This window comes from Telmatherina bonti (assembly GCF_933228915.1).
Source record: "Telmatherina bonti genome assembly, chromosome: 5".
NCBI classification, from domain to species: Eukaryota; Metazoa; Chordata; class Actinopteri; order Atheriniformes; family Telmatherinidae; genus Telmatherina; species Telmatherina bonti.
Window position 1 is genome coordinate 29069772 of NC_136623.1, and position 15269 is coordinate 29085040.

Here is a 15269-nt window from a genome sequence, read left to right on the forward strand (position 1 = left end):
ACGGTGGATCAATAGCTCCTATGCAGGATGAGAGACTCTCTCCCTTCTCGGCCAGTTAGCATTCCCTTGCCATCAGTTTGCCCAGTAGAGAAAGAAGCTTCCTATAACATAACTCAACACAGCACCAGCTGGGCAGGTTTAAACTCTCACATAAAAAGCTAATAGTATCATTGCACAAGAGTCCATATACTGGTTTCCCCAGCAGGAGCAACAGAAATCCACTTTATTACATTCTCAACCCAAACACAGTTTTTTCTCTTCATATCTTGTTCCCTTTCACTTCACTCCATCCCAGTTAGAAGAACTGTTCCAGTTGTAACACTGGATGGCTAATCCAACTAAGTAGAGAATAAATAGTCCTTAGCAAAGTGCACATGTATGTTCCATCGCTCATTAAATGCAACATGACATGACGTTTGTTTTCTGTAACTGTTAACTGGCCGTGGTGAGGCGTTAATCCTGAATAGATTCTGTTAATACTGGGATGACATAACACATTTCAATAAATACTTATTGTGCTTCTTCCCAGTAAATAATCAACTTTTCCTTCATTTCACAGACAAAAACACTCTCAGTTAAATAACAAGTGCATGAAATCATTGCCCTCACTGGGGAAAATACACCCAGTTTTGTTTCCCATTCTAACAGATCTTTATTTAGAATGCAGATGTGTTTATTTTTATAAGTGCAACACTGCAGACACTAGAAAGCTACTGAGCTCGCCCGCTGTCAGGGAGATGTATTGTTATTCTGTCAAACTGCCTCAGAGTTAATTAGAGAGGCTGCTCTACTTTGGACTGTTCAATCAAACAAAGACCTCCTCTGCTTAATATAATCTGACAATGCAGTCCCACTTTAACGCAAACTCTACTCAACATAATTACTTTTGCATTGGTTAATAATATTATACAGTTTTAAAGTGCTGGGAAAAGGTGATGACACAATAAATAGCCATTCTTTCCTGAGATTGCACCTACCTCTATGTATTATACACAGAGAAAGAAAGATGTAACTTCTCTACCTTTTCTGCAGGTGTAAAAAAATAACCTTGAAATGTAGAAAAATGGTTTTTAAGGTAATTAAAGCATGAACTAAAGAGTACACAGCTGTTACTAAATTCAAATAAAGGTAAATATGGAAGTACATTTTTACTAGCTTTGGGTAACTGGTTCCTGTTGGGATATGCTCAAGCTAAGGGGAATTTGTCTCCTTTGAAAAGCAGATGAGTTTCCCTAAAAACATTCACCTGATATTAAATGAGAGCTCTAAAAATGTCCACTTTTGAGGTCACAGTATGTCAATTTTTTCACAAGGTTCTTGACGTTTGTTCAATCAAAACAACAGCATTACTTGGTCAGCACTGTGGACGACAGCACTGTCAGTTTATTTTATAATGTAAGCTGTCCAAACAGGGACCTCTTCATTGTCCTTTTTATGTTTGTTAAAATAACTTTATGTCCTTAAATGGGATATTTCTGACCTCTTACGTTTTATACAATAATAGTATCAGGTTTTTGGCAGTAACCTTCTTTATTAGAGTGCTGCCATGCACGTACACCTGGCTTGCAAAGTTGTGACATACGCCCAAAAATGACACTCCTCTGAAAGCCCATGTGTAATGTGATCCCTGGATAAAAGTATGTCTTATGGAGGGCCTATAAAAATTTAAGTGTTGTAATTATTATTTGAATATAGGTATAACATTCATATTAGCAAAAAGCATATCTCGAAATATGCTTTCAGTGGTAAATGAACATGTCACAGTCACCCATTCACATACATCGGGGGACAATGTTCAGCATCTTGCCCGAGGACACTTAGGCATGTAGTCAGGTGACGTCTGGAATTGATGCTCCACCTTTCTGGTTGAAAGACAGCTGCTGTTGCACCTAAGCTACAGCAAATAAAACCTATCAGAATAAAGGCTACTTACGTGGACCAGGCAGTGCCGCACCACTAATCAAACCAGTGCAAAGAAATACTCAAGTTTTACTGTCTGTTTTATGCATTTCCATCACTAGGTCAACATGAGTATTTCAATACAGTTATATAAAAAAAAGTTCCACAGTGTATAGTTTAAAAATAAGTTAAAGTTATAATGTTCCAATAGAAATCTTATAATTAGAAGACTGAAAAGCCTTTTTCGGCTGGCCTAGAGAAGAATCAGACTTCCATTAAACTTTTGAATACTTCACATTTTAGTCTACTTTGCTGCATTCTGAGTGGAAAACATAAATTGGAGGAGCGATCTCAAACTCTAGTACTCTAGAGTCACTGTCCTGCAGGTTCCAGGTGTTTTCCTACTAACAAACCTGACTAAAATTAAATGGATCTGACAGTTTTTGTCAAGTTCCTTACAATGGCATACTAATTTTAGCCAAGTGTGTTAAAGCAGAGAAACAACTTGAACCTGCAGCACAAGGACCCTAATGGAGCGGAGTATGGGATCCCTGAATCAGAGGCTCTGTCCATTTTTTTTTTTTTTTTTACTTCTTTTTGCATGCAATGTCTCCAGGTAGCATATCCTTCCTAAGGCCTTTAAAAGTCAAACTGAATTCCCTCTGCTACTGACTGGAGAGAGAGTTGAATCAGATTTCTGGTTTATCTTCTAACCTGCATTCTTTATAAAACCACACCTTTCTAGCTGACCTTGCTGCTTACTGAGTAGCGGTTCATCCCATCAGCTGAGAGGACTTGGTTCACCAGATGGAATATTGCCTTTTTGCAGTAATGTTTAGGATTTTACGCTTTTTTTTTTTTTTTTTTTTTTTTTTAACCTAGATTCAGAAGAAGTGGATTTAATAAAATAAAAAAAAAAAAACCTTTAGTAAGGTCTTTAATTTGTACAATGTAGAGAAAAATAAACTAGTTTGTCAGGAAGTTGTCCTGTCTAAATCATCTAGTCATTGCAGTGTGTTGCGTTAAGTGCCGTGCATCTTATGAATCATTGCTACCAATGCTCAGCACGAAAAGGGATCTTAAATGTGCTTATTGTTTTTGTACAAAGCTGTTATCAAGTTTGTTTTGAGAACAGTGTTTCAAAAGTAAAACAGAAAATACACAACAATGATTGATACGTGCTCATACTGTCACTTGTTTGACTGCTGTGACTGTCAGGTTGTCTATCTTATAATGTAGAGCAGCAAAACAAAACGTCCTCACAGCGCTGAGCATTTTAACATATTTATTATCAGCAGTTTGGTTTGGAGGATGTAAATTATGGACTTTACTCACTGGGCTTTGACCCGGTGCTTGTGGTGGATCAGACTGCTAAACCCAGCAGGCTGGTCAGCATCCACAAGAAAGCCTGATGGTTGGAGTTTATAGGTTTTCATTGCTAGATATTTATATGGGTAAATCTACCGGTTGTTATGACTCAGCCAGTTTCTTTGGTAATGACACTGTTATCAGATGAACATTTAGAGATGTGGCGTCGTGTCCGACAACATAGGTGACATATAATCCTTGATACTTTCAGTCATGTGTTCATCTTTCTCCAATTAATCCACCACCAGTCAAAAGTTCACGCAAATCAGCTTGACTGATTATCTCAGTCAACCTCACTTCAACCAACATGAGTTTGCATTGTAACAAATGGAAATGACACATTTTGGTCAAATAATTCATGGCAGGAAAGAACCTTTTCAGACAGTAAACTTTCTCAGCTGCTAGGTCAAAAGTCAAAAGTGCAAATTTTCAGCTGTGTGCAAAAAGAAACAGAATACCAAATTTAAGTAAAAGTCTGTCAGTGCCAACTCTGCTTCGACCCAACGGTGGATCAATAGCTCCTATGCAGGATGAGAGACTCTCTCCCTTCTCGGCCAGTTAGCATTTCCTTGCCATCAGTTTGCCCAGTAGAGAAAGAAGCTTCCTATAACATAACTCAACACAGCACCAGCTGGGCAGGTTTAAACTCTCACATAAAAAGCTAATAGTATCATTGCACAAGAGTCCATATACTGGTTTCCCCAGCAGGAGCAACAGAAATCCACTTTATTACATTCTCAACCTCAATTCTCAAACAGTTTTTTCTCTTCATATCTTGTTCCCTTTCACTTCACTCCATCCCAGTTAGAAGAACTGTTCCAGTTGTAACACTGGATGGCTAATCCAGCTAAGTAGAGAATAAATAGTCCTTAGCAAAGTGCACATGTATGTTCCATCGCTCATTAAATGCAACATGACATGAGATACTCTGTATTTACAGCTATGTTTGCTGAGGCATTGACAGAACCTTAAGGGGCTCTATTATGCTATTTCTAGGTTTCTGAGCCCCCTACAGTGCTATAGTGATGAATACATGTGAGCGTTTTATTTTGTTAACACCCAAACGCATGTTTGCGTTTTCCAGCACTTTCTACGTTTGGTTTCCATGGCGGTTCTACTTTGAAATTTTATTGACGTCCCAGGGAGGGACTCAGTGATTGGTCATCTTCTCTAGGTTGTGCACATTCACGGGAAGAAAGCCATACCCACTGTTCGCCTGTTTCTGGCAGAAGCTGATCTGAGAGGATCAATGCAAAATAAATAAAGGGGTTTGAGAAAAATTGTTGATTATTTCTTTCCATAATGGACTTGCAAATTAAAATAAATTAGACTGAAATGTGTATAACAGAGACACTTTAAGCTAGAAAATTTGGGTGTTTAACACGTGACCCGACATGGTTTATGGTACAGGCTCACCTAAAATACAAAGTTCTGTCTTTTAGGCAGACTTGAGGGAAAGTTGAAGCAAAATATTTCAAATTGCATCCAATGCCTGTTTCTTAAGAGAAAAACACTTTTCCATTTAGATTCACATAATCACAAGCAGAGTACTCAATTTCAGACGGATGCATTGTTTACACTCCCATCAGCTCTCCTAATCTGCCTGCAGGCTGTATAAAAAGCATTCCTCTCAGCTGACTGAGTCCCCAGAGTGATCTGGAAGTCACAGGGCGTGGATGGGCTTTCCAGCTGCAGTCTCCAATTTAAATTTTTTTCCCTTTTCTTTTCTTTGAAGAAAAGATTCAACTGGTTGCTTTTATCTCCATATTCCAAACTGCTTCCACGTTAAAATCCACAAACCATTGAGGACAGAAGGACAGATACATGCTGACATTCAAAAATCTGAAAAAAGCTCCATGAAAGTCATCAAGAAGTGAAATTTCAGCAAAGATAATGAGAAGAATGTGAAAGCAGAAAGTGTGGTATAGGACAAACTGCAGGGTGGTGTGTTGGTTCAAAGCAAGAAGGTTCCTGCTTCTAACATGGCTTGGGGTTTTTGTGTCCCCCACAGCTACAAAACAGGAAGTTTAGGTTAATTCATGATTCTAAAGTGGCCCTCGGTGTGAGTATAAATGACTGTACTATTTGTCTTTGTTGCCCTCTGATGGACTCGTGACCAGTAAGGGGGGGAATCTAACTGAAAGATCAAAAATCGGGATTTTTTTGCTTCACAATTTAAATTTTTCCTTTTTTCAAATAAATAAAAATAATCCATTACAAAATTTTTTGTCATTTTTACTGTTTTTATTGATCTTTTAACTTGTCTTTTTGGGCATTATAGCAGCAGAATGATGATCTGGCTACTGTGGTATTTTTCCCATTTGAAATCAAGAAAAATGTCGAGCAAAAAAAAAAAATGTTTTATACATTTTTTTTTGCTTTTAATTTACAAAAATTAGCAATATTGAAGAATTGTGAGAATCGCAATTCAAATAGAATCGGCACCCAAAAGATCAGAATTGGAATCGCATATCGTCATCACAAATGCATATCGTCACAGCCCTAGTGACCAGTCTTTAATGCACTCTGCTTCTCACAGGTAGGACAGATATATACAGAGGATGTGTGCGATGGTTCGATACATGCGAGGTACATGTTCCAACATGAAACCACCTCTGCTCAGTAGGTTTACATGGTTTGAAACAGTCTCTCACACCTATTCTATTTGCCTCTATAAACATACCAGAGATTTGTGCTGTGCCATCCCCTCTTGGCTTGGCTTTGCTCTGGACAGCCATTTAACGTTACATGTCCATCTGAAACTTACACATACACATATAGATGCAGACATTTCATGTTCAGGCTTTTACTGGGGAGAACCTCTGCCAATGCAAACAAAATGTTTATGCTGTCACACCAGATAACCCAGAATCAATTCTAAACGTGCGTTTGTGTCTGATATAACTACTCTGACAGATACAGAGGTCACTTGAGAAGAAGAAAGAAAGCAAGAACTTCTGTTCTTCCAGGCCAAACATGCATATTTACTAATGTCTCACACGTTAAAAAGTCACCTTTCCATATTAGGCCCAAATGTATAATAATGTGTGAAAACCACTGTGCTATTTCCGCATTGTAGACTATAAGTTAAAAATAGCCATTCTGCAATGATTTGCTACTTATCTATTTATAAACCACAGTAAAATTAGTACAGTTGAGACTCAACAGAAAGGGAGTCTCAGAGCACTGCTTTAGGTAAAAAAGAAAAGTTTTTTAGAGATTAAAGAACAAACTGATCACGAGTGTGGAAAACTTGTATCTACACATTTCAATCAGACAATTTTCTTCTTAAATCTTTGTAGAATGATTGGTCTTTATCAATGAAGCATACAATGCAAACTCATTTGTGTGTTTAATGGACTTGTTATCTTTATGTCATTCTTCAAAACCCAAAATGGGACTAATTGTCCAAAAGTTGAAATTAGCACAAAAAATGTAAAAATCAACATCCAATGCAAACTTCAAACAAACAGCAAACCTTTGCACACATGACATCAAACGTGGATTAATGATTTCCACTGTGTAAACCAGTCAATCCAGTGACCTCGAGGGAGTTGCTAGTATGAAAACATTAATATGGAAAGCAGATCCTGATAATATCAATTATTCCTAAGGGGTTTAAAAAAGAGCTTGGATACATATGGACACATTATGAAAGAGCCATTATAGGATATGTTGAGGCATTATTTGGGAAAAAAAACAAGAAACTAATCTCAAATGGCATCTTATTGATTGAAATTCTGCAGAAAACAGAAAACACCTGCACAGAAGCAATTACTTTAAAAATTCCATGCAGAAGGTCAGGAGAACGAGCAAGAATTAGCGATGGTTTAAACCCAGACAGGAGCTTTAAAGGCCCTCAAGGACTCGGAGTGCCGAAGGACGTTTTCTAATTAATTAAAGGATAGCCTTACTTTAATTATCATAAACCTTGTGAGCACCTCAGCCCAAGACTAAACTCAAGGATAGCTCAGGGTGTGAGGACTTGTGAAATGTTGGGCTGAATTTCTGATGTGCTACATGCGCTTGATGTGTCCATTTCCTTATTAAATCACTCAGTCTGCTTTTCGATGTGCCTACAAAATGGGTTTCATATTCTCTCTCAGTGGAGAAGCCCACGGCTTCATATCCTTATATAATCAGATTACAGACGAGACTTTCTCCATTAGTCTGCTACATGCCCTCAAATTAAAATAAGCAATCCATGATCATACAAAATTAAACGAACTTTGTTTGGGAATCGTGTCTTGCTCTGGCATCACGTTATCCCTCTGCTGCTGCTTCTGCTCTTCTTCTGTCACTCATTTTAACCTCCAATTTTCTCCTCCATAATCTCATCCATCCCATGTGTCTCAAACCCAAATGTACCCCATTTTCTCTCTGTGTATCTCATTCTTTCTTCCTTCACCTTTCTGCTACTCTTTTAACCTTCCCTTTTCCTTTTTTTTTTTTGGTTCCCTCATCTTCCCTCTCTCCTCTCATCCTTTTTTCACCATCTCCTATTTCTTTCCGTCGTTCCCTTCTTCTGCCCTATCTCCATCTTCATTCCCCAGGGGGTATTATCTCAGTCAGAGTCAAATCTGCCCAATTATAAACCTCATCTCCTCTCTCTCTTTTACACACACACACACACACACACACACACACACACACACACACACACACACGGTTCCACTGCATTCACTGCTCCACACATGCACACACTTACACATGATCTCTGTCTTAAACATATACAGAAGAGTAAGCACAAATGCATTCAAGCACACAAAAACCCACCTCCCTATTTTGCTGCTCGTCATTTCACTGCCTCACAACACACACACACACGCACATATAGACTCACATGCCACCCTTCCCCTCCTCTCTGTCACACCTTAAAAAGCCAATTATACACGCTTCCTCCGTTTTCCTCTACTCTCCTCTTCTCCCTCTCCTCTTCCCTCCCATCACCACACTCATCTGGAGGGAACCACTACAAAAACAAGGGAGAGAGGAGAAGAAGACGCCAAAATAGACGATAGGGACAGGGTGAAGCTGTGAACAGGGAAGAAGGGGATGAGATGATGGGACAAAATGCATTGAGTAGACAGGAAAAGTGGAGGACAGCAAAAGGTGAACAGAAGAGATGTGAGAAGAATAACAAAATCGAGGAAAACGAGAAGAGATGGTCTTAATTGCCAGGCTGGTATTAGTGCTGGGTTGACAGTTTCTTCTTGAGATGAGAGCTGATTGGATGATAATGATGCTGACTAGTGAAGTGCTGCATTGCTGACCCAATGGAAATCCAGGGAGAAGAGGGAACGATGGTAATATAAGTTTACAGAGGAAAAGATGGAGACAGGATGACACTAAATAAATGAAAGCAAGAAGAAGAAAGTCAAACAGACCTTCAAAATTTGAGAAAATAAGTATTATTGTGGTGTTTTGTTTCCACACACTGTTGCACCTCATACAACATTTCAAAAACACAGAGATGCTTCTATTTGCACACTGACATTTGTGAAAACATTTAGATTTATTCCTTTAATTCTCTCCTATGCTTCATGTCTTACAAATCCTTCCTTCCATATCTGTAATTAAAATCCTAATCCATGAGTTAGGCCCATTTTGGCACTCCATAATGCTAAAATTGGACTAAAAAGACTCAATTTTCTAAAATATACCAAATCTAAAATGAGAAAAGCTCAAATTTGACTGCATTTTTATGCTACTGGAATCACGATGGGTTAATGGTGAATAACAATATGAAGCTGAGCTCTGAATAGCCTTTAGTTTACAGCTGAGTGGTGTTCAAAAAAAAGATGCAGACAAGAAATTTAAAAACAACGAATGTGAACTGAATTTCAGCAACTGAGTGGAGTCAAAGACAGATATGTGTTATGTGATATGTGATAGGACTTGAAAAGCCTGTTTACCAAGAGACATGAAGCGTTTGAAATGACAAGAAGGATGAAATAATCATTCAAAGCAGAAGAAGTTGATTTTTTTTTTAAACCAATCTGTGATGTATGAAGACTGTAGACATACGGTACCTTGTTGATGTAGTGGTTCTTGATCCAAGACTGTGTCTCCACTTAGATTACACAACAACACGACAGCGTTTTGGACGATCCCACTGGTCACACTGTTAGACTTGGAAAAGGAAACAGAGCCAGGTTACAGTATATCTGTAATATTCTTCTTCTTCTCATCTGCTTAACCAAAACTGATTTTATTCGTTTTCCTTCAGATAATATTTATTATGTAACATCAAACAACACATCAAATCAGTGAAATTAACTACTGTCAGCACTGAAGCTTAATGATTCAAAGAAATTTTCACACAAATAAGATCCTAACTCATGACAGTCAGCCTGGCAGGACACTAGATATGAAAACAAAAAGTCTGACAATATAGAAAGAAAACTGTAAACCGAGAAAGTCTGTTTTCAAAAAGGGTTTCTAATAAAACTGTCAGGTTTGTGTAGAAACTTTGCTTTTCACATTTCTGCTTGTTAAGATTAAAGCCCTCAGATCCGATAGGCTCCATTCGAGGACAAGTTCAACACAGACATATTAAGAGAACTAGTGCATCAGAGTCAGGGTGTAACTATGATACTGACACCCCAACAACATTATTTTCAACAGACTGCCAGCAGCTAGACACCCTACATGGCACATGAGATCAATTATCACTAGTGTGTCATGAGGCACACGACACATGTTCCTGCCAAGCGGCAGAACACACCACCCCAGCTCATCCACAGCATGGATTCTTTGTCATCATTTTGTCACTGAAACTCCCGAGTTTACAAAGTTTGGCAAGTCTCAAGTTTATTGGATTCAGGTTCATTGCATGACTTCTTGCCACAGCTAAATATTAAGGAAGGTACTACTTGACAGTTTCACGAACTAAGCTGTCAATGCCATCAGCTAAAAATAGTTACATTCAAATGGACATTTTGTTGTCACTGAAGGTAACGCTTGTACTTTGCAGCAGGTTTTTGAAACATTTCTGCTGAATGAAGCGTAACAAAAGAAACAAGTTGATAGATGTGTACTGATATGTTCTACGGAGTAAAATTGGATACTTTACCATCCATAAACTGATAAAGGTTTGCAATTTTGAACAATTACGGGTGCAAGATCTACGAAAGGAATTAAAAGGTGGTGTGGGGGCAATCTACATAACAATTAACATATTTTCACAAGAAACAGCGGTTAAGCCTGTAGACTTCATCTTCTACTTTCTCCCATTTCCTGCCCCTCTCCCTTCTTCTCTTCTGTTTTTCTGCACCCAACAGAACTTTTAGTCCTCCCTGCTTGATTAATTCATTTCTCTCCCCCTGCCCCATTTCACATTTTGATCCTCTGTGAGATACGCCAGCTCTGCCTCCAGGGTCTGTGCACATCAGTGTGATCTGTGTACGAGCTGATAAGTCTGGTTGGTGCTCATCATGTATACTTGCCTGAGGCTAAAGACAATGACATCAATTCGTGCTTTGGACAAACCGCCTTCTTGTACCAACAAATGACAAGGCTAATCTATTTTGATCTTTATGGTCTAAAACGCCATAAAACGACCTTAATGTATATCACAAAAAGCAAAGCGCTGACAATGAACAACAGCAAATCAGCAACCTAAATTTAACTTGCAGCCCAACTCATCAGAAACATACCGTATCAGTAAATCTACTATCATAATATGTAAAGATACGATAAAAGGTTTTTCTCTCCATGCCATCCACTCTGAGCACTCTGCTGTCTTCTCAGGCATAGCAATCAAACAATTAACAGCCTTGTTCAAGCCAGCATGCTGAGGTCCTTTAATGTCTGGAGCAGAACTACTTCATCATCTAGACAAATACCATTAGGTGAGTTTCTCCATGACAAGTGTGATCACCAGTGACAGCTATACTCAGTCTAGATCAGAGGATTTCAGGCAGCATAAATCAAAGTAAAGGTGAGTAACACAGACAGGACTAATGGATCCAGACACGAACGGTTCAGACAGCGGTAAACAATCAGGAGAAGAGTTAATCAGGCTGCTGGAGAACAGTGTTAAAAAATTCTGCATCAGCTCGTTGGGGCTGTGCTGTCAGCCATGCAGAACACTGATTATTAAGTATGTGGGTGTGTGTGTGTGTCTCTGTCTGTGTGTGTGTGTGTGTTAACAATAGTTGTTTCCTGCAGCACAAGCATTTTAGCTTGCTGAAAACAGATTGTATTATGTTGATGGGTGTGTTAGATTTTGCGCTAGCGAAAAGGGTCAGGTGAAATAAATTGTTTACTGGGAACCTTGTTATGCCTCGCTGATAACAGGGAAGTGCTGTGTGTTTGTGTATAAGGTCTTGTGTTCAGTCTTAATAATGCAGTCCATATTGTCACTCTCTTCGCCCTTCCACCTCTCAGTTCCCGACCTGCCAGTCTATTACAGCAGCCCCCTAATAGGTCAACACCACTCACCAATTTACACACATATGTCTATCAGGGGTTAGCGGGGGTTATGGAGGGAAGAGAGTGGAACACATAATACAAGACAGAGATGACAGAAACATCAGAAAATAGCACAAATTGCAGCTCTATTTAATCAGCAGCTAACACAACTGCTTGATATTTGACTGACATTGTTTAGGTGAGTTTGCTTTCTTACCATGATGAGCTGAAAAACGAGTGGAAGAATCCTGCTATGTCTGATAAACCTGAGAAGGATGAAAAAAATTAATTTGAGGCAGCAGTTGACAAACCATTTACACATACATGTGGCACATTTAAGTACATACATGAGACTAATAGTCACACCTAACTGCTGGACTGGTTTTACTGTAACTAAAGTACTGAAAGACAAGAAGAGACGAGATGTGGAGAAATGAAGTGGAAAAGAGTGTTTAGAAAGGAAAGACATGGCAAAAGGAGATTACATTTGGACAAGGGGAAAAGAAGAGGAGTGAAGGCAGCAATAAGTGATGTGGAGCTGGGAGTTAACAGGAGCTATATGTTTAAATCAACACTGAAAATGAGAAAAAAGAAAAGAATTGAGATGGAAGAAAAGGGATGTATGTTTATATTGGCTGTGACATCCAGTCGGCTTCCTGATTGAGGCTCTTTAATTCAGAACTAGTATGTGCTCGTAGTATGTGAAAAGCATGAACACACATCTTATGTGTTTATGTTTGTGTGCAAAAGAAGGCATGAAAGCCGTCACGCTGCAACAAAGCAAAAAAAAGTAACACAAATCAGGTGTTAATATGCAGAAAGTAACAGCCAAGCCACTTATTTAAATATCCAATCTTCATGTTAACCATGATTTATAGCTCATCCTGAAGCCATCGTTCAACCTTTAGAAATATTTACTTAAGCAAGCAAATTTCATCAAGTCAGACGCATCTGATCAACCAACAACACACTATGGTCAAATGTTATTTACAGCTTACCTGTGACCTTATTCTTTAATGGTTTAATGCAATTTTCATGTCATTTAAATGCATTGTTTACACCATTCCACTAAACTCTCAACAGTCTTGGAGAAAAACAACAACAACAACAAAAAGCTTAAATTTTCTGGATCAAGCTGTTGTTCAGGCATGTATCCAGCTAGTTTTATCAACTTCTCATGGAATTCGTTATGGTTATAGAGTTGGATTCAACATACTCTGGTTAGTCTTGCTTTTCTTATCCACCCACATTGACTTTAAACAAGAAAAACTAAGAAAAGCGCTCTAAATGATTACAGGAAAAAAATCTCTTCTTAATTTAGCAAAAAAACACCATTTCCACTCGCATTCAGACAATATTCAAGTCTTAAACGTCCAATTCAATCTTACAACTGTTCTGTACTTGAAAAGGTACTTCATATTTATCCTTTATCCATAGTTAAACCTTTTGAAATACAGCTCATCATTATGTGTGATTATGTTAGGAGGATCTGATGGATGAGCTTCCATTATGGAGGTGACAGGCTGAAAGATGAGCTGACAGGCCAGCAAGCAATAAAGTGGAGCGCCTTTAAACCATCAGCCACACATCAATAGACAAAGTGCACAAAAACAGACATTAAACAAACACAGACAAAACAGATGACCTTTAATAGGGTAAACAGCGATTAGACAGCCCACACAGATTTAGTCACATATAAAATGTGCATGAAACAAACAGCATAACTATTTTGTTGTTGGTGTGACAAAGTGGATGAGCGAATATTATAATTTACGTCACTTCAACAGTAAAACAGTCTCAACTTAACCATATTTTTAAAAATTATTTTAACTATGCTAGCCACATCGCTTGTTCACTGTTCAGCAGATGACGACTATCCTGGATTTGTTTTTTGTCTTTGTTTCTATTTGAGTGCATCTGTAAATCCAGACTCAGATTTGTTTGAAGACATTTATGCTTATTTGTTAAAACGGCATTTGTTTGTTAATGACTTGTTTAAACTGATTTAATTTCTCATCATGTTTCTAAGAATAAAAGGAGGAAACACCAGATTACTTCCTGTAGGGTATCAAGTCATTAGTGATGTCACTGGAAGAGACATGATAACAATTCTTATATAATCACAACAGTGAACATGTTGAACCAAGGCTAAATAATATGCATGCGTTACACAAGGTTAGGGCACATCAACACACTGCTGGTGTGTAAGGAAGGCAAAACACACATGTAACCACACAGTGAGAGGTTCTTTGGCTAAAGGTCATAGAAAATGTAGTTGTTTGAAGGTGTGTCTGGACTGTGATAATGCAGAGAGAGACAGCAGGCTGCCTTCCCAACGTTAATGTCCCCAATTTACCATCTAATTACCGCTCGGCGGGCTTCATAGCCACACTTATCTAACCAAGACCCAGGCAATTTAATTTCTGATTGTATAACCGCAGTGATGGAGGGAAAGTTGGGGAAAGAGGGCACAGAAAAAGAGAGAAATGAAGACTAATGTTAATAAATTAGCGATGGTGAGAGAAAGGGAGCGAGGGGAGATGGAGAAGAAAATATGAAATGTTGTTAATAATGTCAGAGGAAAAAAGTGAGCAAGAAAAACATGTTGAGAGAAGAGTGCTGACACCAATTTGAAAAGTTCACGTCACTCCACTTGTGTCAAGGAAAGAGGGGGATAAAGAGAGGTGGAGGAAGAGAAGGATGAAGACGAGAGGGGGGTAAAATTACCGATAAGAGAAGTAGGGGCACATTTAGCAATGTAGATGAACTTTGACGGGAAAGGGAGGGATGGATGGAAATGAATGGAGTGTGGCATGTTAGAGAGATTTAAGTTATATTGACTGCTGTAGATAAAATACATGGACAGAAGCAGAGAAAGAAACTAGAGAAGGACACACACAAGGTTAATTATCGTTGTTATGAATTAATACTCATAATATTTAAAGATAAAAGGTTAACTAAGTATGGATGAGCTCCAACACTTGTTCACATTCACAGCCATGCTCATGACATCTTAGAATAAATAACGACAGGCTGTTTAGTCGAGTAAGGACTAGTTTGTCTCAAACACGGGTTTCAACATCGTGTCAGTATCATGGCTGAATCTGCATGTGTGTTTTAGAACTTACAGACATGACCATGTGACTGTAACGCGCAGATAAATCATTGTTTGTAACATAGTATAACTCTGTTTGTAAATAATTTATTCAGCTACTTGAGAGTGAGCACTCGCCCTCAGCTATCATAAAATTAACCAAGAAATAAGTTAGTCCGATAGATACCCTGCATTTTAGTTTAAGCTTGAAAAGACAGTTTTACTTATTGTTATGCTGATCCAGTGATTAGTTTGCAGTCAGGTTAACGTCTCAGAAGTGCATAAGAAACAACAAAAGAAGAATATCCACTCACACACAGGTGAGTCGTCGCCCGATTAGACGACAAATCAACAGCTGTTCGAGTCATTACCTCTTGTTATTTACGAGTCAGGCGAATTGTTTAAAAATTCCTGAATAGAAAACTGTTTCTGCATTATGCGCTCATAATTTTGTCTCAGCGTTGTATATTTTAACAGCAGGCATTGCATTTTA

The 15269-nt window shown here is 38.4% G+C and overlaps 1 protein-coding gene across 1 annotated transcript in view; it reads right to left on the bottom strand.

The window, feature by feature from the left end:
* Positions 1 to 15269, bottom strand: part of ulk4 (unc-51 like kinase 4) — a gene marked incomplete at its 3' end in the record, with an annotated part of 94517 nt that overhangs the window by 19137 nt on the left and 60111 nt on the right. The window contains exons 32-33 of the mRNA XM_079241155.1: positions 11900 to 11948; positions 9300 to 9399 (exon numbers count right to left, since the gene is read on the bottom strand). Coding sequence (XP_079097281.1) covers positions 9300 to 9399; positions 11900 to 11948 — 149 coding nt within the window. The remainder of the gene's footprint in view (positions 1 to 9299; positions 9400 to 11899; positions 11949 to 15269) is intronic.